The 26,546-nt window shown below is 37.6% G+C and overlaps 1 protein-coding gene across 2 annotated transcripts in view; it reads left to right on the top strand.

Moving 5' to 3' along the window:
* The window catches only part of DMXL2 (Dmx like 2), a 47,950-nt gene that overhangs the window by 14,058 nt on the left and 7,346 nt on the right, over positions 1-26,546 (top strand). The window contains exons 9-36 of one of the 2 annotated variants that reach the window (XM_066196531.1): positions 753-927; positions 1,708-1,941; positions 2,040-2,317; positions 2,498-3,194; positions 4,855-4,976; positions 6,031-6,120; positions 7,475-7,592; positions 8,225-8,344; positions 8,813-9,040; positions 9,780-11,459; positions 11,734-11,844; positions 12,587-12,756; positions 13,314-13,411; positions 13,573-13,738; positions 14,699-14,963; positions 15,611-16,698; positions 17,782-17,973; positions 18,699-18,775; positions 19,059-19,189; positions 19,841-20,089; positions 21,662-21,843; positions 22,153-22,283; positions 22,773-22,858; positions 23,085-23,286; positions 24,478-24,595; positions 25,366-25,428; positions 25,822-25,908; positions 25,988-26,109. In XM_066196531.1, the coding sequence (XP_066052628.1) occupies positions 753-927; positions 1,708-1,941; positions 2,040-2,317; positions 2,498-3,194; positions 4,855-4,976; positions 6,031-6,120; positions 7,475-7,592; positions 8,225-8,344; positions 8,813-9,040; positions 9,780-11,459; positions 11,734-11,844; positions 12,587-12,756; positions 13,314-13,411; positions 13,573-13,738; positions 14,699-14,963; positions 15,611-16,698; positions 17,782-17,973; positions 18,699-18,775; positions 19,059-19,189; positions 19,841-20,089; positions 21,662-21,843; positions 22,153-22,283; positions 22,773-22,858; positions 23,085-23,286; positions 24,478-24,595; positions 25,366-25,428; positions 25,822-25,908; positions 25,988-26,109 (7,280 nt within the window). The remainder of the gene's footprint in view (positions 1-752; positions 928-1,707; positions 1,942-2,039; positions 2,318-2,497; positions 3,195-4,854; positions 4,977-6,030; positions 6,121-7,474; positions 7,593-8,224; positions 8,345-8,812; positions 9,041-9,779; positions 11,460-11,733; positions 11,845-12,586; positions 12,757-13,313; positions 13,412-13,572; positions 13,739-14,698; positions 14,964-15,610; positions 16,699-17,781; positions 17,974-18,698; positions 18,776-19,058; positions 19,190-19,840; positions 20,090-21,661; positions 21,844-22,152; positions 22,284-22,772; positions 22,859-23,084; positions 23,287-24,477; positions 24,596-25,365; positions 25,429-25,821; positions 25,909-25,987; positions 26,110-26,546) is intronic. The other variant, XM_066196532.1, reaches the window with a different exon arrangement.

The following is a 26,546-nucleotide window of genomic DNA, read 5'->3' as shown; positions in this document are numbered from 1 at the left end:
GTTTCAATTCAGCTGTGTGGGATGTGTGAGAGCGTCTGAGATAAAAGAGCAGGAAACATCTGCTCTGCCATTTAGTTGTGTGATTGGTCAGTCTCCTAGTCACTGGCTGTGTTTTTGATCCTTCATGTACACAGAAGAAACATATAAACTCTTAAGTGTGTTTAATAAAGATGATCCTGCTAGATGACAAAGTGGTGGTCCGTTATCCTCAGTCACTACATTATCAATATGAAACCAAAGAAAGATAAGAAGACAAAAATACACCCCACCTTTCACTTGTAGACTATTACAATCAGACGAGGTTTTTACTTCTTCAATGTCATGGCCATCCTTAAATAGGGAGCTTGGGACCAATTACACTTTGGGCTGTTAAATCAGTTGTACACTTTACATACTCTCAGAAATTTTCAGTCATACAAAAATAATTCATCTTAAAATTATATTTCCAAAGTTGGTGCTTTTAGATTGTTTTAATCTTGTTCATGAACATTGTGTGAAATGCTGTGTATTTTTATGGTGTTGTTGAGAAGATATTGAAGGAACTTTTAGTAGAGTGTTAGAAGAGCTTTACTTTTGGGTGCATCTGATGTACGTAAGTGTTACTAATCTATGTTGAAACCTATTTAAAATAATCATTTTGAAATTAATCTTTATTTCTTTGGTAGAAAGAAGCCAAGGACTTTATATAAGTGTAACTTTTTACCTTACAGTGGTTTTGGTATTTAATAATTTATTTTTTATAACCACAACAGACAATTCATCATTTGAAAAATATGAGAAAAGGACAAAGGAGATCTTCAGTTCTTGTTACCCACACAGATGTACTGCAAGATCAGCAGGGCACTCATGAGGTTCAGCGTCACATTTCCCATCAAGCAAATGCACTTGGTCACTTCCACATAGCAGCAAGCATCAACCCTAATACAGGTGAAATACAGCCATTTATTAGACTGCAATAATGTATTTGCACAACATGAAGAAATGAAAGGAGCTGAGATGCATGTTCTTCGCTTTGCCTAATCAAACAGAGGGAACTTGGAGGAAGTCTGTTATTTGGCATAAGAGTTTTTTAAGACAAATGAAGCTGAATTTATTCTGAATACTTTCAGCACCTTTATGAGCAAATTTAATTCATCTTTGCAGATCAGAAGGCAAAAGAAGCATAAATTTCCTGTCTGATTGGTGTTTGATTTTTGGGTTTGGGGGGCCATGGTGTATAATGAATAGAGTAATTGCATCCTACAGAATACAGTGATTTAAAGAGAGCTGTATCAGAGTATTTTGATGGGAAACCAGCGACTTTTTACGGAATAATGCAGAATATTTTTAAAGACGGAAAAGATTAAAGAGGAGTGACATGCTTTACTTAAAATCCATACACAAATGCCATCACTGCAACATATGAAACTGAGCAGTTAGAACCACTAAATATCATTTACCATTCACATAAGAATAAATTTTCATGTAAATTTATTTGCCTTAAAATATCTTTACTGTTTTCATTGCAATTGGATGTAAAATCTTGATCTTTACCTTTTTTAATCTTGCAGGCACAAATTACGTTATACCTAAAAAAAGTGAAATTTGTGTGTGTACATACATATATGAATAAAAAGATGAGTGGTTAATATATAGCTTAATATATAGCTTTATCTACTTCTATATAGGTTAATACATAGTTTTTTATTTGTTTAAAAATGTCCACAGATATTCCTTCGGTGTTGGCTGGATCCGCTTTTAATACAGATGAAGGAAGTGGTGGCTTTGTTGTCCACTGGCTGAATAATAAAGAATTTCATTTTACATCCTCTATTGAAGTATTCATGCAGCATCTAAGACAAATTACAGAACAACAACTAGAACAAGATTTTGTTATTGAAGCTGAAGAAGAAGAAGAAACTGAAGAAAAAGAGAAAGGCTTACATATGAAGTTAGATCATGGTCAGTAATCTGGTTAGTTCTGATCAGCTAGTAATACTGTGTTTTGAATGGAAACTGATAGGGAAATCTTTGCATAAAATGGCACATTTCTGTTGCAGATTTGTCTATAGACAGAGAATCAGAGACAGGGACTGGTACAGGCTCTTCAGAACATGAAGATGGAGAAAGAGAGGGAAGCCCCAAAACATCTCTGCTCGCGGGCCCACGCCTGCCTCTTCCGACAGTTTTGTTAGACCGGAAAATTGACTTGCTCCTAACGGAATGGAACAGGAATCCAGATATGCTTTTTACTATCCATCCTGTTGATGGTACCTTTCTGGTGTGGCATGTGAAGTATTTAGATGAATACACTCCAGGCATTTTTCGACAAGTTCAGGTATGGTATATTTGGAATAGTTTTATTATTTTTATGTTAACAAACATTGTCCTTTGCTTTAGAGCTGAACATCAATAGGAATTTCATTTTAAGTACTTCCTGTAAAACAGCTAGAATTTATTCAGGCTGAAGCTGAGTTCATATATTCTAATTTTTTTCCTTTTTTTTTTTTTTTTTTAGGTTTCATTTTCTTCTAGGATTCCTGTTGCATTTCCATCTGGAGATGCTAGTTCCCTTAGCAAAAATATTATGATGTATGCCTGCCCTGTCTTTGTAAAAGACAGCAGCAGTGCTGCACAGCGGAAAACAATGGACTTTCCAGATAATACTCTAGCAAATAAAGGACCAAGCTTTACCCAGGACAGTGCAAATGTGAATATAATTTCTCCTGTGGTAATGATGATTTCCAAGCATATAGATGGCTCTCTAAACCAGTGGGCAGTTACTTTTGCTGATAAATCAGCTTTCACTACTGTGCTAACTGTATCCCATAAGTTTAGGTACTGTGGGCACCGCTTTCACCTCAATGACCTGGCCTGTCATTCTGTTTTACCATTGCTGCTGACGTCTTCTCATCACAATGCTCTGTTAACTCCTGAGTCAGACACTTCCTGGGACTCCGACAGGATAAACAGGATGATGGATCCTCTTAAACATAAGAGAGGTTCTTCTAAGCAGCAACTGAAAAATGCAGCAACCCGTACATTCCATGACCCCAATGCAATCTATAGTGAGCTGATTCTGTGGCGAGTAGACCCCATAGGACCTTTATCCTACACTGGAGGAGTGTCTGAGTTGGCTCGAATTAACTCCCTTCACACCTCTGCTTTCTCTAATGTAGCCTGGCTTCCAACACTAATTCCCAGCTATTGCCTTGGTGAGTATACCTGGTGTGTTTCCATACAGAGATAACACTGTGAGTTATGGAATTAATTTGTTAAAATAAATTACTGTTTTATTTGGAGCATATTTACATTAACTTTTCAAACATTTCCTTTTCCTGTGCAAATTGAGCATTTTTATTTCATTTGTGACTAAGCTACTGCAAAACACTTGCTGTGGTCTGAGTGTGTCTGCAGTCCCTGTGGATCAGCTGACACTCAGGAACTCCTTTGTGTAAGCACTCCCACAGAGAACAAGTTGCTGCTTTTCCCCAGCACTTCAGGCAGCTTCCTTGAGTGCTCTCTGCATTGATGTGGTTTGCATATGCAGGTGTGCTGATGGCTTAGGGTGCTGGCCATGTGCAGCCGCAGGGGCAGTGAGTTGGACAGAACTAGTGTTTGGACGACCTGAACATCAGAATTATTGGGGAAGATTTCCAGCCAAAATCAGCATTATCGAATTCCTTTAACATGCTGCCTGAAAACTGCTTAGGAGGTCCTGAAACAATACTGAAATTCTTCTGATCACCAGAAGCTTACAAAAGCCCAATTGGAACCCAGGATCCAGGATATTTATAAGTAAATAGACTACATTAACTTTACAGAACTACAAACAGCACTTTTTCAGAGGTCAGACTGTACGACATCTGATGTGTGATGCCCTTGGCCAATTCTTCAGTTTTTGTTTTTAATTTCAGGGCTTTCCATTGCAATTAAGTAAACTAGTTATGCAAATGTTACCCTCTCCAACCACACAGATAGTCATTTTCTAATTATCACAAAGATGCTGTTATAGTAGTTGTCATCTTTGTATATAGTACTCAAAGCCATTTGTGCTGTGGGTGTAACATTAAATTTTATACTAATGCCAGGTTATAAATACATAATTATTTGATTTAAAATGAAACAAATTCATTTTCTCAGTTTACATAGAAACATTCTGGGCTGTCTGTATCCCACAAAGTGTTCTAAACACAAATAATGAGCTGCATTCTTATAGTTTAGAGGAAAATGTATATCTGAAAAGAACATTTCATGTCAAGCCTGTTGTACATACTATTGAGGAGCAAAAAAAGTCACTCTTACAAATTTGCATATTTTATTCAGAACTGTAGACAGATCTGTTTCTCCCTCCCCTTTTATATCTGCACTTTCAACTGCAGGGCAGAAGGGAATATTCATAGAGGTTAATTTTATGCAAAGAGCCTAGAGTCAGTAAACAAGGAAGAAAGCTATGGCTGAATAGTTTTCCCTTAGACTCCTACCCTGAATTGTCTGTGACAACCTTGGGAATCTGGAGTTGGCTCTTCCAAGCAATGCCCTGGAGGTGACAGTGAATCAAACATCACCAGAGCAAGGGATGGCAGTGTTCTCTTAGGTGTACTACAGACTGGGGCTTTGTGAATAGTGTTTGTAAACATACATGAGTTCAGCTTAGATTATTGAACCTTTTTCAGGAGGTCTGGTTACATTCATGAACAGAAAGGGAATTATTTCAAAGTTCAAATGATGGTGTACTAATGCACACAATTGCTTAGGTTTTCTGCTTCAATGCTTTATGAAAATTCTGTTTGAAGCCTGTTCATATACTGAGGATTGTAAGAGACTACCTGATGCCTCTGTTCTCTTCATGTATGTTTTTGTGTCTCCTATTAGGTACCTATTGCAATTCTGCTAGTGCTTGCTTTGTTGCATCAGATGGCAAAAACCTGAGGCTCTATCAAGCTGTTGTAGATGCACGAAAACTTCTGGATGAATTATCTGACCCTGAATCATCTGTGAGTTTTATGTAGCAATGGTTTGGTTTGAAACTGTTAAAATACAACTAATGTAACTCACTTTTTTCCCCCTTCCAGTGGTTTGTCTTCTTCTAGTCCTGTGTGACTTTTTTTGCCATGGATTTTACACATTATATCTTGCATAGATGCGTGTTTTGCAGCTGTCTGTAAACATTAGCAGAAAAAATACAGCTATTACTAAAAGTGTTTGCACTGAACCAGGATTTCCTATAAGTTTCCCCAACCTCTGGCAGGTGGGAAAGGGAAAAACAAGATTTTTTAGTTTGTCCTTTCAGATAAGGGGAGTCAAGAGCAAGAGGGAAGGTGAAAACAGAGGAGCAAGACTGAGATGTATCCACTTAGGTTACATCTATGTAGGAGGAAGGGCCGAGATGGTGGGATAGAAGGGAATCAGCTAAGGGCCATATTAGCTTTCTTTTTTTCTAATAACATTTTTTTCATTCCTTTTATCTTTTGTTTCTGTGTCTTTAGGAAAAATAAAGCATTACCTTGTACTGTTATTGTATGAAGGAACACATCTTTAATTTTTTTCCCATTTTTCTGCTATTTTATAAACCATCCTGCAAGACAGGGCCTATCAGTATTCAGATCAGTCTGAAGAATCTGTCCTAGGAGCAATGACTAGGAACATTCCAGCAAAAATCAATAGAGCTTTCAGCTTATATATAAGCTGTACTGATGGTGTTTTCTACATGTTGTAACAAAACCCAAAGCTTGAAAAATAAGTGAAATTGTATGTTGTTTCTCATTGCACAGATACATCATGTGGTGTTATGCAAGGATAAATCTTTAAATTAGCAATATTTATCTTCCATAAAACTTGATGTTTCATCCCCATGAAGAGCTACTGACTCACAGCAGTGCACATGCTTTGATAAACATATTATTCATGAGTGTCAAAGTGACAACTGCAAGAACTGCTATGGTTTGTGCCAACAGGAAAAATTGAAGCATCAGTTTATCATAAGCAACTGCAATTTTCTTCTGTCTGAAGGAAAAATATACTAATTCTACCCATTTTTCTCTGTTTCAGAAACTGATTGGGGAGGTGTTTAATATTGTGAGCCAACAATCTACAGCTCGACCAGGATGTATCATTGAGCTTGATGCAATAACTAACAAAGTAAATAAGTGGTCGACTCTTTAAGGGTATCACATAAGGGTGTTTAATGACTTTGTTTGTTAATTAGCCTGATCTGTTGAAAAGGCGTGAGAGAGATGACATCTCTCTATGGTGACAATGTCTGCCTTGAATTTTTGTGAATATTGAGATACCTTGAGCATTTTATTAAGCCAACTTTCTGTTAGCTGCTAAGAGCTCAGAGCTTATTTTTAGAGTAAAGCTATATTTTCTAAGCATAATTATTGAAGAAAACAAAACTTTACTAAATAAATGTTTTCATGGTATCATAATTTAAAGGAAATAATTACAATCCCCTCAAACCCAAACAAACAAAAATAACTTTTAAAAGCCCAAACCTAAAAACTTGATCTAACTATCCAAAATGTAAGAGTGATAGCCAAGTATGACTTCAAGATTTTTGTGTTTGTATTGTAAAATAAATGTATTAATTAACACAGCTATACTTCTCAATCAATGAGCAGGTAGGATAATTAAACCTTCTTCTTACTCAGTTATTTTGATGATATATGCTCCAGTGCATATATGTTTTCTGTTAGCAGCCTGTGAAAACTGTGTTTTACTAATTTTAATTAGAAAACTGTGGAGTTTTGATATGGATAAATAAGTATGTCTTCATTGTCAATACATTTCTATGTCTTTTATGTATCAATAGCATAGAATCTTCAAATTTAAGTTCAGATTTACAAAATATTTTCCTAGAATTTTTATAAATGTGTGTAGGGAATACCATCTTGTTTCTCTGGAGAAAAAAGGTGTTTTGCAGCATAACTCTGCCATCATTGTATTTTGGGGATATATTTTCCCTTACCAGCAGGGAAGGATTTCACCATGAGCAGCCTTCTCTGTAGTGAGGTAGAGTTACTGCAAAGAAATATGTTGCTGTCAGAAAAGACAGATGTTAAGATATCTGAGAGAAGAAAAATCTGCAATTTGTTCCCTTTTTCTGATTTCCCAAGCAATTCACTGCAGACATGTCTTCCCGCTGAAGCAGGATGAAAGTCAGAATTTTTGCTGCTGTTATTTATTCAACATCAAAGAAGTAAAAATTAATAAGATATTAATTCATCTGTCAATAACTGCAGCAAAAGTGTTATTACAGAATTTGTCTTTCCTGGCAGACCTCGGTGAAATTATTTCAATACACAAATGATGAGTTCTAGAACATACTGTTCTTAATATGAAAGGAAAATATTTGGGTTCTCTGATGATAATTTTGAACTTTATAAAAGACAGTGTTCCTCATTGGTAGCTAGACTGCACAGAGGAAATAATTGCATTGAAACCAAATTTTGCTGTACTATTCTGGAAGCATAACAATTTCTCAATGTTTCAGTGTGGCTCAAACACACAATTGCTTCATGTCTTCCAAGAAGACTTCATTTTGGGATACAAACCACATAAGGAAGATGTGGAAGGAAAGGAAACTGAGATATTTTTCCAGCCATCACAAGGTATAGCATAAACTGTAACTAATATGAAAAATCGGTACCAAAAAGTGTTCTTCAGGAATACTAAAATCTAGCTGACCTGTGGTAATTTACTTTTAAATGAGAACCTGTAAAATTCAGTGAAATGGCTGTTATATATTGCTCATATGAATTGTTTCTAAATAGTGTTAAACAAAGATATTCTAATTCCTTAGAGTGAAACAACTTATATGACAAAGTACATTTTTAAAAGTGCCTACATTGTATGGAAATATGTGAACAGAACAGAAGTACATTTTCTGTATCAATAGGTAGTTGTTGGTGATGATGTCAATATATCTGCCTTTCAAGTTAATACAATGGAAAGTCACTGAGCAGTTTGGTAATAGACTTAAAACTTCAAAAGTAAAGGAAGAAAGCAAACAGGTAGAAGAGTCTTTATAATCTGGTAAAATAGTTCAAGCTGAATGGGAAGGTAGATATATTAACAATTTATTTCGAAGATTAAAATGGAGATTTTTATTGTCAATAGTTTTTAGAGAGTATTGTGCTATGGAAAATTATTTAGGTTGAATATCAATTTCATGACCCTATATGAATATATATGATTATATATTAATATATATATATGTATACAAAAAATATGTAAATTACAGGGTATCGTCCACCGCCTTTCTCAGAGAAGTTCTACCTGGTAGTAATTGAAAAAGATAGCAGTGGCTGTTCTGTTCTTCAAATGTGGCACCTTCATCTCAAATCTGTACAAGCCTGTTTAGGTGAGTGAGTGATTGTAATTTTCTTAGAGAGAGACATTTCTATCATATTATTTAAGATAAAACAAACTTTGGTGGTTTATTATAAAACAAATTGTGTCAGCTTTGCCAAGCAGAAGCCTAAAAGTCAAGAATTTTCAGAATAATATATCAGTGTAATAGAAGTAATAAAATTCCTTACAAACATTGGTTGCATTCTATACTAAAAACAATATAAAAATATGTTGATGGGGGTGGGTAATGTACTTAGGTAGTGGCTTCTTTATTTCAAACTATCAATATTTCAGAATGTTATGGATGTCTTAAATGAATAGTCACAGCATGCAATAAAACTGACACAGCCTGCACACATCATATAATTATTTTGTGTGCAGCTTGAGCTCTTGTAAAAACAAATAAATTTGATTATCAGATATTCATGCCTTGTCCTTACAAACAATTTTTAACACTGCTGTCATTTCTTTTATATAGCAAAACCAACTGAAGCATCTTCAGCAGATAATAAGCTTAGTGTACCTCAGCAGAAGACTGTGGATTCTTCTCCAGATGTATCACCTGGTATGAGTCCCATACCACGATCTTCATCAATTGCTAACCTTCAGACTGCCAGTAAACTCATTCTGAGCTCCAGACTTGTGTATAGCCAACCCCTGGATCTCCCTGTTGGTGTAGAAGTAGTAAGAGCAACTCCTTCAGCAGGTAACTTTAGCAATTTTTCCTATACAGTTGGTCCACTGATTTATCTCTTAGTTTATAGAATAGTATCTCCCCAGCTTTTAAGATTGTGAATAAATGATACAGGAAACACAGGACTGAAAAGGTGTTTTCAAATCATCATGCCCATGTCATGTTACTCTTCTGTAAATGTATCGAGTCCCCACAGGAAAGCTATTCCTGAAACTTACTGCTCTAATAGCTGGAAATGTAACTTTTAGTCTTAATTTGTTAATGAACAATTTATACCCACTTGCTCATTTGTCAGCATTCCTGTGTTTGGTATATAGTGGGTTTTGTACCTGATTTACTTACACCTTCTGCTGTTTGTCTTTCTGTGTCTCCTGTTGTTATTTTTTTCCCCTTCCCTCTTAGGTTTCCTTCTTGTAGGCTATATGAGCCTAATCTTAACTACCTTAAGCTCATCTGAATAAGGTTTTGTATTCCTCTCATTGTTCTAAGAGCTCTTCTCTGAATTAGTTCAGTACCAGTTTATCTTCTTCAAATAGTGACCAGAAATGCAGATGATAGGTATTGTTCAAGCTGCAAAAGTGTAACCAGCTCTGATATTATTTGCCCTTATCCAAGTCCAAATTAAAAAAAAAAAAAAAAACACCAAGTTGTAAAGTTCTCTAGCAGTAGGTAGACAGTGTTATGTCTGCCTTAATCATATAGACATTCTACTATCTATTACTAAAAGTAAATATGTTTGTTCTGACTTCAGGACACTTGAGTTCCTCATCGATATACCCCGTCTGCCTCGCACCTTATTTGATAGTAACGTCCTGTTCAGACAACAGAGTGCGGTTCTGGAGATGCACTGTAGAGACAGACCTGAACAGCAAAACTGAGGAGAAGGAGACGTACCACTGGAGAAAATGGCCTTTAATGAATGATGAAGGGGAAGACAACAGCAGTACAGTGAGCATAGTTGGAAGGCCAGTTGCTGTTAGCTGTTCTTACACAGGACGTCTTGCAGTAGCATACAAACAACCCATACAGCATAATGGGTTTGTTTCCAAAGAATTTTCCATGCATGTTTGTATACTTGAATGTGAGTCTACTGGAGGATCAGAGTGGGTTTTGGAACAGACAATTCATCTGGATGATTTAGTTAAGGTTGGAAGTGTACTTGACTCAAGGATCAGCGTGGATAGTAATTTATTTGTTTACAGTAAGTCAGATGCTTTTTTGAATAAGGACAAATACCTGGTGCCCAGTATCAAGCATTTGGTGCATTTGGACTGGGTTTCCAAAGAAGATGGTTCACATATACTGACAGTTGGAGTGGGTGCCAACATCTTCATGTACGGAAGGCTTTCTGGGATTGTAACAGATCAAACCAGCAGCAAAGAGGGAGTAGCTGTCATCACCTTGCCACTAGGAGGGAGCATAAAACAAGGTGTGAAGTCAAAGTGGGTGTTGCTGAGGTCCATTGATCTGGTTTCATCCGTGGATGGCACTCCTTCCCTGCCTGTGTCTCTGTCCTGGGTGAGAGACGGAATACTGGTGGTGGGAATGGACTGTGAAATGCACGTTTATGCCCAGTGGAAACACGCAGTCAAGTTTGGCAATGGAGAAAGCGATGTCTTTACTTCAGAAGACTCAACAACACAAGATCCATTCAAAACAAGCATAGTAGTGAAGAAGACCAGTGTAATTGATGGGGCAGGTATCGTGGATGATGTTTTTGGCACTCCAACTGTAATTCAGGATGGGGGCCTCTTTGAAGCTGCTCATGTTCTTTCACCTACTCTACCCCAGTATCATCCAACCCAGTTGTTAGAACTGATGGACCTGGGTAAAGTTCGCCGAGCCAAAGCCATTCTGTCGCATTTAGTTAAGTGCATTGCGGGAGAAGTTGCAATAGTCAAAGACACTGAAGCTGGAGAAGGGACTGGCCCTAAACGCCATCTTTCTCGCACCATCAGTGTGAGTGGCAGTACTGCCAAGGACACCATCACTGCTGGGAAAGATGGTACCCGAGACTACACAGAGATAGACTCAATTCCCCCATTGCCACTGTATGCACTGCTTGCTGCAGATCAGGATGCAACCTATGTTGCTGAAGAAACTTCTAAAATACCTCAGGGCTCTGAAGACCATACAAAGAGAAAAACAGAGGATCAGTACTCAGATCTGTTCCAGATTCAACCCGTTACAACTGAAGACTTTATAGATTTTGAGCCTGAAAAGAGGGAGAGTAAATCCAAAGTTATTAATCTGTCTCAGTACGGGCCAACTTACTTTGGCCGAGAACACGCCAGCGTCCTTTCAAGCCACCTGATGCACTCAAGTCTGCCAGGCCTCACTCGACTGGAGCAGATGTTCCTTGTAGCTTTGGCAGACACTGTGGCTACGACAAGCACTGAACTAGATGAGAACAGGGATAAGAATTACTCAGGTTAGTAACTGACATATTATTGAATTGACATTCTTGTTCTTCTCAGCAAAGGTAAACTTAGTCTTTGGATAACAAAGCTGAAAGCTAGCATCACTTATTCCAGTTAGATACAGTAGGAAAGAAAAACAGAGACAAGTATCTACTTGTAGTTCATACATAATAAATAACTCAGCAGCCCTTAGAAACATACATTCCTCACACGCTGTTATGATAACTTGCATATATGTCTACTGCAGTCAACTGCATATTGAAAAGTGTGTTTTCTATGGCACAGGGAGAGATACCTTAGATGAATGTGGCCTCCGGTACCTGCTGGCCATGCGCTTGCACACCTGCCTGCTGACATCCCTGCCTCCTCTGTACCGTGTCCAGCTGCTGCACCAAGGTAATCCTCACAGGGAAGGATGGCTTCACTCACACGATCTGCTTACCTTTGGTTTATAGTGTCATATTTCTATTATCTGCCTATTCATTTTCTATTTCATTAAGGCCATCATCTTGCAAAGGCTCTGTGTAGGTTTCCCTATATGCACTGTAAATAGCAAAAAAAAAGTATAGCTCTAGAGTAGAAGATTCTGGTCTGTCCAGCTCCAGGCATGAATAAATTCCCCAACCAGATAAAACACAGACTGTATATGTAATTCGTTGTTTCTGCTGGAAGAATTAAGTCATTTCCTAACGTGAGCATGGGTTTATATTAAAGAATATTCCATTGTTTGCATCACAGCAGGTTTTTTTCTTTGCTCAATCTGAGTAAATGCTGTTGTGAAATACTGAAAAGAAGTTACCACCTAAAGAGCAGAGAGAAAGGTTTCTGTCTCAAAATGGGTCTGCTTCTGTGATAACAGAATATTTTTCCTTCAGTCCTTCAACATATAACTCTTGTATATTTATGAATTGGGTACTGGGAAATGGTGAAAGAAGTACAGAGGAGGGGACATCCCTAACAAGCAAAAAGATATTTTAGCTGTTCCTTTAACAGCTCTACTTCCTTCTGAGGGAATTGGTGTCTCTCAGATGTACCCAGCTCTTGGGTTAGAGACCCCATTTTGCATCCCTCACATATTCTATTTGCTTATTAGCAACTCTTAGTCTTCTGAATTATATTGGTTTATGTTATTGTTTAGGCCTGTCAACTTGCCATTTTGCATGGGCTTTCCATTCTGAGGCTGAGGAGGAGTTGATCAATATGATTCCTGCTATCCAGAAGGGAGACCCACAGTGGTCTGAACTGAGAGCTCTGGGCATTGGTTGGTGGGTCAGGAATATCAACACTCTCCGAAGGTGCATCGAGAAGGTACCTTTTACTGGTTACAGTTTCTAGCGCCATGCTGTTATATGTGCCTACTATACTCATTTTCCAAGTCATCTAATGTAAAAATACAGTTTCAAATGTTACAGTTTAATCAAAGAATCCAGGACCAAAACAATTATCCTAGTACTCCAAATCAAATCCAATTACATGAGAGTCCTAATTTAAACCCAGTGTTCATTCAGAAAAACCTGTTATTAGCTTAAGTATTTTTAAGTAACGGATTGCTAGAGGAATTTCACCTAATAGTATTAATTACTGTAACAATTTTAAAGAAAATATTTTTATTTGCACATTCCTAATGTCCCACTGTGCTTGAGAGGGGTTGCTATCTGCAATAGTGCTGTTTTTCTGACTCTTAAAAGCATTTACAGTGTAGAGCTCTTTTACAAAGGAATAAAACATTCTCACAGAAATTACTTTTCTGCTTTGTAGAGATAATACAGTCTACGTGGCCATCCTCTGTGAAAAAGAACACAGATTATCTAGCTAGAAGCAGCTTTTATATTTTCATCGATAATAGTAGGCTTTGTTCACTACAGGTTGCAAAAGCTTCGTTCCAGAGGAACAATGATGCCTTAGATGCTGCACTTTTTTACCTTGCTATGAAGAAGAAGGCAGTGGTGTGGGGTCTGTTTAGGTGAGTTCTGCTAACTTGAAGTTTGATTAAATCTTAATTGAACCAGGAATGCAAAGCAGAACTCATTCAAGAGTAGAGTTTAATTTCAAGTAATGTTGTTCAAATGATAGTATGCTAAGGTGCATAATAAATAGCTCTATACATTGCATTTCTTTATACAGGTCCCAGCATGATGAAAAGATGACTGCCTTTTTCAGCCACAACTTCAATGAAGACCGATGGCGTAAAGCTGCTTTAAAAAATGCTTTTGCTTTGTTGGGAAAACAACGTTTTGAGCAGTCAGCTGCATTTTTCTTGCTAGCAGGTTCACTAAAGGATGCTATAGAGGTATCCACTTTTGAGAAATTAAGTTTCAGTTGCTAATTTGACCTATGTCACTGCGTCCTTACAAGCTGTTCTCTGTTGAAGTTTTCACAAACTGTGGCAGCACAAATGGGATGGTATGTCCACACAGGACCCCTTGTGCCCTGCAGACATACCATTTACCTCCACACTACTGTGAAAAGCAACTGGGAGGCTGTTTTGAAGGCCAGAATAATTGTTCAGATACAGTGCTTCCTCAGTGGAAGCACTCTTGGCAGTACCAGCTGTGACCCTTCTGCAAAACTTTGTTTGAACTGCACAGTTAAATTGTAGCACTCTGTTCTACCTCCAGCTATTCTGCATGACCTATTGGTACAACATTAAGTAAAAAACAGAAGTCAAGAGTTCTCTTCTGAGGCAGTTTTGGGGTTCCTTTTTAGTGGGGCTATGATGCTGCTTGCCACAAGGGCGATAGGAGCTGTGAGAAGGATCATAAGCTAAGCAGTATCTCTCAGGAGACGATGGGAGTTAGAGAACCTTTAGAATACCTGCCTATTTATTTACAGTATGTTTGTCTTTACTTGAGAATGTATTTTCCTCAGAGATGTAATTCTGCACGAAATGGTGTGAAAAATATCTTACCAGTGATGTAGTAACATGAAAGTTGGAGTGTGCAACTATTCTACTAGATAGAATAAAAATAGACATTTTTATCTTCTGCCATATTAATTTTTAGTGCTGTGTACTGTTATGCATATTAAAATCCCTAAAAGTGAGAAAAATACACCACTTTCCAAACAGATGAAAATGTTACTTGGATATATATCACTTATCACATTTTTGACCTGAATATTAATTTATACTTCAAAGAACAGATAAGAGGAGAAAAAATTATCTGTCCTGGAAACATGTATTGCTATTCACTTTATTTTACAGAACTCCCTTTCCCTCATAAAACAACCTTGTCCCCACTGCTTATCATAGGTGTGCCTTGAGAAAATGGAAGACATCCAGTTGGCCATGGTCATTGCTCGTTTGTATGAATCAGAGTTTGAAACCTCTGTCACATACACCTCCATTCTCTATGAAAAGATTTTGGGTTGCCAGAAGGATGGAACTGGATTCAGCTGTACTAAATTGCATTCTGATCCATTTCTGAGAAGTATTGCATACTGGATAATGAAAGATTATACACGAGCACTGGATACGTTATTGGAACAAACACCCAAAGATGATGATGAAAACCCAGGTAAGGGAGAAAATATTAATTGGATAGGGAAAACTTATTAAGAAAAAGAAGGGTGGGAAAAATGCTTTAAAATAATATAAATATACATTTTCAATTCTTTCCAAGGGTTGTCTTCAACCCTCTAACACCAAACTTAGTTCCTGCTGTCAGCTAAGCTCAGGAGAGCTGTCTTTGTTTGGCACTTCTATACAATACTTCTCTAGTAATGGATGCTGGTTGGTCTTTTTTCCAGTGGACTTGAATTCTTATTCTTGCTTCCAGAAATTAACAGTATTGTAGCAGGATTTCCTATCCCACCTCTTCAAGATTAATGTTAAGTGACAGGTGGCTACATAGGTTTCATATTCCCTATAGGAATTTCCTTGGGGAAATCTCTACCTGGATGATCATCTCAGCTGCCTTTTAGTTTAGCTGAGTGCAATGTAACTGCGAGGCAAATGATAGAATTTGTATCTTTCTACTCATCCAGCTCATACCTTTATTCTTCTTGTGAGGAATAAGTAATGATTTCATTTTATTTTGGTAACTAGACCCAAAATTGTCTTTGTGTGTTTTGATAAATCTCTAATGCAGGAAATAACTGCAAAACAGAATAATACCATCTAAAAGGCATTTTTAATAAATGTTGTATCTGTTTAATTCCTCAGTTATTGTCAAGTCCTGCAATCCTGTGGTGTTCAGTTTTTACAACTATCTTCGGACCCACCCTTTGCTCATCCGAAGATACTTCAGCTCACCAGAAGGAACTCTGGCCACCTTAGGTCTTAAAACTGAGAAAAGCTTTGTTGATAAAATTAATCTTATAGAAAGAAAATTATTCTTCACTACTGCAAATGCTCATTTTAAAGTAGGCTGCCCTGTACTAGCCCTTGAAGTCCTTTCCAAAATTCCAAAAATAAGAAAAAAGTCCACTGTAGCTGGAGAAAAAGATTCGTCCAGTCCTTCAATTCAAGCTGATGTTTCAGATTCCAAAGCCCTACAGGATGGTGCTGGAAGTGGTGATATAGACTGGTCAAAACCCATTTCAACTTCCTTTGCTTTGGAGAGTACTGCTGACTCTTCAGCACAATTTGACTGGAGTCAACCAGCTGTTAAATTTGATGATGAGCCACTTACTCTTGATTGGGGTGAAGACAAAAATGGGTCAGATGAAGAAGACAAGGATGTTGGGATAATGATGAAAAAGTCTGATTCTAAGAGTGAAGATGAGAGGACCTCAGACACCAGCATGGCTCAGACACCACATGGGGAGGTTTCTGAGGCAGGAGACACTGAGGTTGATGTTATTGCTGAGCAACTGAAGTTCAGAGCCTGTTTGAAAATCCTTATGACTGAGCTGAGGACTTTGGCTACAGGTTATGAAGTGGATGGAGGAAAGCTGAGATTTCAGCTGTACAACTGGCTGGAAAAAGAGATTGCTGCTATGCACGAAATATGCAACCACGATGCAGGGGACAAAGACTACTGTAAAACATATACCAAAGTAAATGGGGATCTGCTTGACCCTGAAGATATTATGGATAAGCCAGACATTGGCTCGTACGAACGGCACCAGATCGAAAGACGGAGATTGCAGGCAAAGCGAGAGCATGCTGAGAGGCGGAAGTGGTGGCTGCAGAAGAACCAAGCTCTTCTCAGAGTTTTTCTCAGTTACTGTAGTCTTCATGGGGCACAAGGTGGAGGTTTAGCATCTGTAAGGATGGAGCTGAAGTTCTTGCTGCAGGAGTCACAGCAGGTAAAGCAAATTCTACTCATTTCTATTGATGAATGTGAACACTTCTAGACTGTCAGTTATGTCACATGCATGAGTTTGTGCCTCGACAGATGCTTCTAATGTTCTGCGAGTCTAATGGTCATGATCATTTTAATGTTCTTGGAGAAAGAACTTGCTATTTAAGTGTGCTGCTTTTTCCAATGTGGATTATTTGATTCTGAAGAATCTGCTATGTGACACTGAGGATCAGGCTACTTATGATTACAAAATATAAATGTTGCTGTTTTATATTGTAGCTGCAGTGTTGTTTGTGTTACTACGACATAATTTTGGTCACAATCTCTAGGTACCTATGTAATAAATTGAATTCACAGTTACTGAGATAAAACAAAATCTCATTCCTAGACCTCTGCAAATCATGCAAAGGAGCTAAAAGGAATGGGGTCTTACCTTCAAGGCTCAACAAATAATATAAAGTCAGACAGGGTACTACTCTTGTTACTCTGTTATGGCATTTTCTACATTTCATGTAAAAGGAGATGTTTTACAGTAAATGGTAATTACTACACTGGCTACAGCAGATAATCTGATACTGGGCAAGTCTTTTAACATGCTCTAGTCCTAGATATCTCCTGTTTCAGATATAAGCAACAGGCAGCTGTTTTGGTGGTACTTGGCTTAGAAGGTACATTAAAGAGTTTTTTAGGGTTCTGTTTGTTTCCCCTTGGGAAACTCAGATGAGTACACATTTGGCTTTGTTACTGAACTCAGAGCAATGACTGTTGTATCAACTTGTGCTACTGCAAGTACATTTTTATTAGTGGTTCTTAACAGACAATCTCCACACTTCCTAATGAATTACATGAAATATTCTTCCTACATGAAATCAAAATGTGCTCCAACAAACTTGGCTGTCAGGTCTGAACCTTATTATTATAGTAAATAAAAACTTGCTTTTGACAGTAAAATCTTGTCTGTACTGAGTAGACAGCAGTGGAAGAGGATAAAAAAACCTGGGAAATATATTTAAGATGTAAAATTTTCTCTATTTTTAATTTTTTTTTCAGAGCAATGATTTTAAATACAGTCTTTTCTTTTAAACAGGAAACTACTGTAAAGCAACTTCAGTCTCCACTTCCACTACCCACAACACTACCACTGCTTTCTGCAAGCATAGCATCCACAAAAACTGTGATAGCTAATCCTGTGCTGTACTTAAACAACCACATCCATGATATACTTTACACTATCGTGCAGATGAAATCACCACCACATCCCAATATTGAAGATGTCAAGGTAATTCATAGCTTTAATCTAAGGCCTAATGTTTGATGAAATGGAAAGATAGTAGGAAAAGACAGGAATGAGCACAGCATGAGTTTAGGAAAGTTTTCTTTTTTAACAGTTGGACAGTACCATTTTCTTCACACTGCAGATTTCATTGAACTTTCCAAGAAATCCTTCGTTTCCTTTTTCTAAGAATTGGACTGTTTTTGTTGCATTGTGAGGCAGAGCCAGTTATTTTGTTAATTCTGGAGAGTAATGGAATTTTTAAGCACATAACTGAGGTAAAAAAAAAGGTTTTAGATGAAACTATTATATCATGACTACACAAACTTACTGTATTTTATGTATACCAAGTCGCTATTACTACATTGAACTGCAGTGTTACATAGTATAGCTTCCAGGAACCAGTCCATAAAATTCATTGTCATAACAGGACATGTTTAATCACTGCTTCAATATGCTCGTTTACTGTGGCTGTTCTGTATTAGAATCAAGTTAATTATCTTGACATAACATTAGAAGGTGTTGACTGCCATCAAATTATCTTGAACAAATAGTTACAATTTTCTAAGCACTGTACTGTAAACTTAAAGTAACATTCAGTTCCTATGTCTTGCATTTGCTTTAAAACTAGGACAGTCCTGAAGAATATATTTCCAATAGCCTTTAGAAAGAAATATATTTTACTCATCTCTTATAGAAAACATATAGCTTATTGGTTCTCTTTATTTTAGGTGTACACACTGCATTCTTTAGCAGCTTCACTTTCTGCATCCATTTATCAAGCACTATGTGACAGCCACAGTTACAGGTAAAGAGGGAACTCTTCATACAGTCCTACTTTTGCAGAATACTTTGTGCATCCTAAATGGAATTTCTTCCTGCATGTGCCTTAAAAAGGGATTAAATGTTTGTGTATCGGTAAAGATACTTGTCCACATTAAACATTGCCAACTTTGATATGCCTAATCAATTTTACACAGATAAAATAATACCAACCATTCTGGGTTTATCAATAAACAGTTGGAAAATATGATGGCACTCTCACTTGGGACAATCACTTTCTCATCAGAAAAAAATTTATTTGTATTTAGCAGTCAAACAGAAGCAAATCAGTTTACTGGGATGGTTTATCAAGGACTGCTTTTGAGTGATCGACGCAGACTGAGGACAGAAAGCATTGAAGAGCACGCAACTCCAAATTCATCTCCTGCTCAGTGGCCTGGTGAGACTAAAATAAGGTTACTTTTAGCTCTACTGGACCAGCTTCATGTGCCAGAATTATTTCACTGTCCTGTATGAGGGATGAAATAGTGGGTAATCAATGACAGATGTTTCTGACTTAGTTCTCAAAATACTGACAGCCTTTCACTTTTTCACATATCAAAACAAATAAAAATAAACTTTGTATATGGCAAACATCTTGCTTGAATAAGAGACCATGATCTTTGGGATATACTTAATGACAATTTGTCACCCTGAAATGTTTTCCTCCAGTCCGTCTAGCCCCCCCCAGCAATGCTACCTCCTATTGTTTCCACAGTACTGTCCTACATGTATGCTGTACTTGGTAGATCAAAGCAGCTGATTCCGATGCACAAGCATCAGCTGTGGAAATGGTGCAGGAATTTCATAGGCACACTGAACTGCCCATAGTGTTTGCAGAGAAGTGCAATGCAAAAGTCCCAGACCCAAGAGGGCTTTTTTTAATTTTGATCTTTATGATTTTAAGAAAACTGTTAATAGTATGTTTCATCTGAATAAAAGCATCATGTGGCTACTAGTGTTTACCATAAAGTGTAGAGGTAAAACATTTTCTTTTTCTCCATTTGTCCTCCCACTCATTTAATCCCAGAATTTTTCTTCCTCCTTGCAGGTGTGAGTTCACTTATCAACCTCTTAAGTTCAGCTCAGGACGAGGACCAACCAAAGCTGAACATCCTGCTGTGTGAAGCTGTTGTGGCCGTGTACCTGAGTCTCCTGATCCACGCCCTGGCCACCAACTCGTGTAACGAGCTGTTCCGGCTGGCGGCGCACCCGCTCAACAGCCGCATGTGGGCCGCCGTCTTCGGAGGCGGCGTGAAGCTGCTCGTCAAACCGCGCCGGCAGTCCGAGAACATCCCAGGTACACTGCTCATGAGGGTCATGCTGACAGCCTGCATTTTATACCTCTTGCTAGCCTAGGAGGAGAGCCTTCCTTCCTTTTAAAGACCAAAGTGGAATTTAAGAAATTACTGGTGAGAAAACAGTTACATTAACTAAAAGGCTGAAACAAATAAGAGCCTTGCAGTTGTCCTTTGTAATGGCATCCAGCACATTTTGAATTTGCCATAAAAAGTGGAGTTATTATAGTAACAATAGTAATACCAGCTGCTTACTTACAACATTTTCCAGAACTTTCAGCCGTTTTTTTAGGGGAAAAAACCCGGGTGATATAAATCAGTGTTAATACCTATGGGTTTTTGTATGGGAGATGAGTGTTGTTATTTAATGACTGCAGTAATTAGGAAACAGTATTTCTGAAATCAGTTTCTATTGCGAGGTAGGATTTCACCCGGCACAAGGCCACAGAGAAGAAATACCAGCTTCATCTGGCAGTGAAACAGCTCATGCATTTGTTAGCTCCAACTAAACCCAGGATTTTTACAAAGACATGATGAGCAAGTGTTAATATGCTGCATGAGGAAAAGCAAAAGTGGAGATTGAATTCAGACTCTGAAGACTAAGACAGATACAGCCATTTGTGATAAACTTCAGCAATACTGAAATCACACAGACTTTTAAATCACCAGTAGGCTTGAAACTTACGCAAAAATCAGACATCCCTCCCCAGGGTATGAAACCAAACAGTAATAAGGTGTTGCACTATTACAAGTATGCACAGCAGGTATTTGTCATTCATGGAATAAGTTAAACTCATTTAGGGCAGTTATTTTCATAAGGTGATAGCATGAATAACTTCTGTAAGTCATGTTCATTTGAGATGTATTCTGTTTTCCTTTAACCTTCAAGCTGCTACAGCTTCTGATGTTTCAGAGGATGGTAACGAAGGTTTGTAAAGACTTGCAGTGTAGATGAGTGTTGGTAGTGGCTTTTTTGGACAAACAGAATAGTTTTTAAATACCTAGCTCTCTTGTAATAAAGTAAGTGTGATCTTCAATGTTGCCTGGCCAATAACACTTTGAAAAACGAATTCCAAATATTTTGGTTACTATTAAGTCATTTTAAATTGTAACACTTTAAAGTAGACTTCAGTTGTTAAAAAGCCTGTCTTTCAAATTTTCTTTGCTACCCTAAGAATTTCTTGGTTTATATTTGAGTAACTGCTAACTAAGCAGCATAGTGTTTAGTGATATTTTACATATTACTTTATTTCTCAACAAAGTTTTTAGTATATTTCTTTCCTGAGAAATTTTTCAACTAAAAGACTTTTTAAAAGCTCCTAAGAACTTAATCCAGTATGTAAATGTGAAGTAAAATGTATTTTTCATAATATATCCAATGTCTAAGTGCCACAGTTATTGAATTTATCATAATGAAACTTCTTATGATTACACTTACTTTATTTAGGCTGGCTTTGATTCTAAATCAGTAGAAATTAGTACCAATAACAGTAGTGTTAGTTGCTTCAGTTATGAAATACAGACATTTTAAAGATGCAATACTAATATCAGATATTTTAATTACCTGAATATAGCACCTCCTCTTCCATCAGAAGAAATGGATAAACACCGCCGTCGGTTTAACATGAGAATGCTGGTGCCAGGAAGACCAGTAAAAGACAGCAATGTGCCACCACCTGTACCTGCAGAAAGACCCTCTTACAAAGAAAAGTTTATTCCTCCAGAACTCAGCATGTGGGACTATTTTATGGCAAAGGTAATTGAAAATCCTTTTAAGTTTTAAAGGACAAAAAGTGAAAATTTTGAGCACTCATAAGAGTACGATGCAGAATATTATCCTCAAAATAAAAGATAAAAAGCCTAAAGGTCTATTACTTCACTTTCAAAACATGCTCTTGTCAATAATAGTGATTAACACTTTCCCCCCTCGCTTGTATTACTTCTATTTTTAGGGACATTGGCTTATAGGTTAAATTGCTGTCATTTAAACTCTATGAGAGTAAGTGAAGTCAGAGGAGAGATGAGAATATTGTTTTTATACAATTGTTTTTGCTTTGCATTGCAGCCCTTTCTCCCTTTGTCAGACAGTGGTGTTATATATGATTCTGATGAAAGCATTCACAGTGATGAGGAAGAAGATGACGCTTTCCTCTCCGATGTGCAGATCCAGGAACACACAGATGCCAACTCTTACAGGTCAGCTGAAATTGTCACTACTTTATAATAGTTATGTCATAGACTTACCTTTGCTTTCAAATTCAAAAAAAACAAATTACTGCACCATCCAACATAATAGTTTATTTAATAATTTAGTACTTATTTAGCAATTTTAGTACTGTGGGCAGACTTGTCTATGGCAATAGGATTACAGAAATTAGAAATTCTTGTCACAATAACAGTTCCCCATTTACTTGCCAGAAAAAAGGGATTAGGAAGTTAAAGTTGTGTGGTTTGTAGTATTTTGGGAGGGGGAAAACAACTGAGAAACACCCATTTTCATTTTTAAGACTCAGCATAAGGTACCACAATGCCAGCTGTAGAATAATGGTTCAAGCATGTAGTTTTGAATGAGGTGCAAGTTAAATAGAACCTTTATAACCTGTGTATTTGCTTGAAGTAGAAAAATACTCTGTAGATAACTCTAAATGTTTTTTTAACACAACTAAATCTATTATTTTTATACAGCTGGGCTCTTCTACATCTGACAATGGTAAAATTAGTTCTGCACAACATTAAGAATTTCTTTCCCATTGCTGGTCTGGAATTCACTGGTATGCTAAATTCCACTTTACATTTTATTTTTCTGTATATGTGGCTTTCTGTCAAACTTGACATTTTAATTCTAAATTTAAAATTCAAATAATTAAATTCCTTATTTATTACAATTGCCAACATATACGTTTCCTTTCAAGGGTTATGTTATTATGGGGATTTTATACTCACTATAACTTAGGGGTTTTTTTCTCTGAGCCTTACTTTATTCATATTTCTGTTTAGATCTCCCTGTAACATCTCCATTGGGCATTGCTGTAATAAAAAATTTAGAACACTGGGAACAGATTCTTCAAGATAGAATGGACCAGTTTGAAGGCCCACCTCCAAACTACATCAATACTTACCCCAGTGACCTTAGTGTAGGGGCAGGACCAGCTATTCTCCGCAATAAAGCAATGATTGAACCTGAAAACACACCATTCAAGTAAGTATTTTTTTTCCCAGCAAAAACACATTCTTTGATTACAGAGATTCTGAAGAGCATTTTCTCCTCCTGTTGCCTAAGCCAATGAAGCCAAACGAAGGTAGTCTAGCTCTTAGGTCTAATAGCCAGTGTTCTGCAGAAGTGATTTTCACACATCCCTTTGTTTATTCTTATGCAGCAGGCTGTCTCCTGCAGTAGCCTTTACTTTGTTGCACCTTTCACAGCTGCAAGAAGAAAGGGAAATGAGGAAAAAGCAGAGGTTGTAGGAATGGAGGGGCAGTGGCTGCTGCTGTGAACACCCTATTCAAACTGTTTTATTATTCCTTCAGTAGCAGTTGTCTCTCACCCAATCCCAGCAGCAGGAGAGTTATAATACATGAGATGTCTGGGGGAGGAGGAACACAGTTGTACTAAGGTCCTTTTAAGGGTAATCCTCCTGTGTTTAGACAGTGTCGTGCCTGGAGATGTCTGTAAATGCAGATACTGAACTGTGTTTTCGGCTCAAAAATAGTTTGCTTTTCTCAATATGTTGAACTACAACTGAGTCAACAGTGCAAAATGACTCAGCAGTGCCGTGGCAGCCAGGAGGACAAAATGTGTCCTGGGGTGCATCAGGCACAGCATGGCCAGCCAGGCAAGGGAGGGGATTGTCCTGCTCTGCTCTGGGGTGACCTCACCTCAGGTGCTGGGGCAGTTTTGGGTACCACAATATAATAAGAATATAAAACTGTTAGAGAGCATCCAAAGGAGGGCAGTGACGGTGGTGAAGGGTCTGGAGGTGAAGCCGTGTGAGGAGCAGCTTGAGGGCACTTGGTCTGTTCAGCCTGGAGAGGACTGAGGGGAGACCTCACTGCAGGTACAGCCTCCTCGTGAGGGGAAGAGGAGCAGCAGGCACTGATCTCTGCTCTCTGCTGACAGTGACAGGACACGAGGGGATGCCCTGAAGCTGTGTCAGGGGAGGTTTAGGTGTGTAATTAGAAAAAGATTCTTCACCCACAAGATGGCTGGCCACTGGAACAGGCTCCCCTGGAGTAGTGGGCACAACACCACCAACAAAGTTCCAGAAGTGTTGGGTCAACACTCTCAGGCATGCAGTGGAATTCTTAGACTTGAGTTAGACTTCCGTGATCCTTGTGGGTCCCTTCCAACTCCAGATATTCTGTGTTTCTTTCCTTCTTCTGCTTTATCCAGATCAAAGGATTACTCAGCTCTTCCAGCAAAAAGACTCTGGCATTTTCTTGTGAAGCAAGAACTTCTTCAGGAGACTTTCATAAGATATATATTCACAAAGAAAAGAAAACAGAGTGAGGTAAACAAAGGATGTAACTTTTTTTAAAAAACAAGGCTCAATTATAACTGTTCTTCAGTATCCTCAGTATTTATTTTTCTTCCCATTTTTCATTGACATTTCAGTTTCATTTAACAGTGTTTGGATTTTTTTCAAAATGAACATGACTATCATATTGTTGATTGAGATATCAACTGAACCAAGTATTTTTAAACAAGACATATCTCACCTTTATGAATTCTATCCTGATAAACAGAACATTTGCAATAAGAGTGATTAGCGAAGAAATTTGACTTTTTTTTTTTGGTGTGTCATAATGAAAAAGTAATTTAAATGTGCTATTCATTTTTGTATATGTATATATGCATGAGTAATATATACATATAAAAGTAATATTATATAGTAATATATAATATGGGGCTTTACAAATTGTACTGGTTGCAACTGTTATGTTCTAACTGAAAATTTAAGCCCACACATAAATATCATGGGAAATAAGTATATGATTTGATATCTTTTAGAATTCCTGTAAGTATGGAGTTTGTGTGTGTATTACTCCTCCATTTATTTACTATATCATACATTTTGTGTTCATCTAGGAGGCATTGCATTTTAAATGAGTTTGTTTAGATTCCTGTCTTAGTTTCTGTGCCTTTTATAAAAAGTTAAAAATACATTTGTCATCATTTACTGACAGAGTGGCCTTTAAAATCTAGTTTGGAATGTTTCATTCTTTTTTTATATTTGTTTGTGCATGTGTTTTGTGTTTGTGACTGTGTGATGTTATGTAGTCTGTAGAAGATCGTGTGGAGCAGGTCAAACAAAACTGCGTAGCAGAAGATCACAAAAACAAGGTAGTATCCCTTCTCCCAAACCTCTAGCACATTCTTAAAAGTTCTGTGGAACTGGCTTTCCTTTCTAATGTGACTAACAGAAGCTGTGTGTTCTGTGTAGTCTGTGTGACAGGCTTTTAATCCATGAACTAACTTCAGATGTCCTGATAATTGGGATGAGTGAACACCTTGTAAATAGTGTTGCACACACAACTTCATGTTTCTTACACTCAAATATCACTTTTGGCTTCTAGAACACCAAAGAGTATGAGAAGTCTAAAGTTTAGCTACTGAAACAATGCTAAGGCCACTGAACTTTTCTTGCATGAATTTTGTATAGATTTTTGCACTCTGAATGTACCACTACAAAATGGATTTTTGCACTAATTGAGGTTTTTTATAAATGTTTTGTAGGTTGAAGCCGATCTTGGATATCCTGGAGGAAAAGCTAAAGTCATTCACAAAGAATCAGATATGATAATGGCATTTGCAGTTAACAAGGTAAGCCTCAAATACTACAAGAAATGTAATAAAATGTCTTAATTATTGTTAGAATAAATTTTGTATTTGTACTGCATAGGCAAACAGCAATGAAATTGTTTTGGCATCTACACATGATGTTCAAGAACTTGATATTTCAGCTCTACTGGCTGCTCAGTCATTTATATGGATTGGGGAAGAATATGACAGAGAATCTAAAAGGTAGGATTGTTTCTTTGTGGTTATATTAATAAGAGTATTGATTTTCTGTGAGGCTGCATCTGTATTACCTGTATAAGCGCAAATGGAGCATACAAAAAACGTGAATTACTCTTCTTCAGTAGGTTACAGATTGCTTTGCAAGTGAGGGAAAGCAAGATGATAATTAGTGTCTTTAGGCATGCCTACACTGCACAGTGAAGTAAAACCCCATGTGGTGCATAAGATAATAAAGGAAGTACTACCTTGGACACCCTGCAGTTCTGTTGCATCAGTGCAGTGTGGAGGGTAGCTGTGGTAGCTGATGCTGGTTGTTCTTGTCCCCTCCATTCCTGTGCTGAGAGCTGTGACTACATCAGCTGCAGCGAGCACTCCTCTGTACCAGCTCCCTGCACACTGCACACACAGGTCAGGAGCAGCCCAACAATATTCTTCTCAAG

The sequence above is a fragment of the Chamaea fasciata genome, unplaced genomic scaffold, assembly GCF_029207755.1.
Source record: "Chamaea fasciata isolate MVZ Bird 193981 ecotype frontalis unplaced genomic scaffold, bChaFas1.0.hap1 SCAF_14, whole genome shotgun sequence".
In the NCBI taxonomy this organism is placed as follows: domain Eukaryota; kingdom Metazoa; phylum Chordata; class Aves; order Passeriformes; family Sylviidae; genus Chamaea; species Chamaea fasciata.
This window is presented reverse-complemented; position numbering and strand designations above follow the sequence as displayed.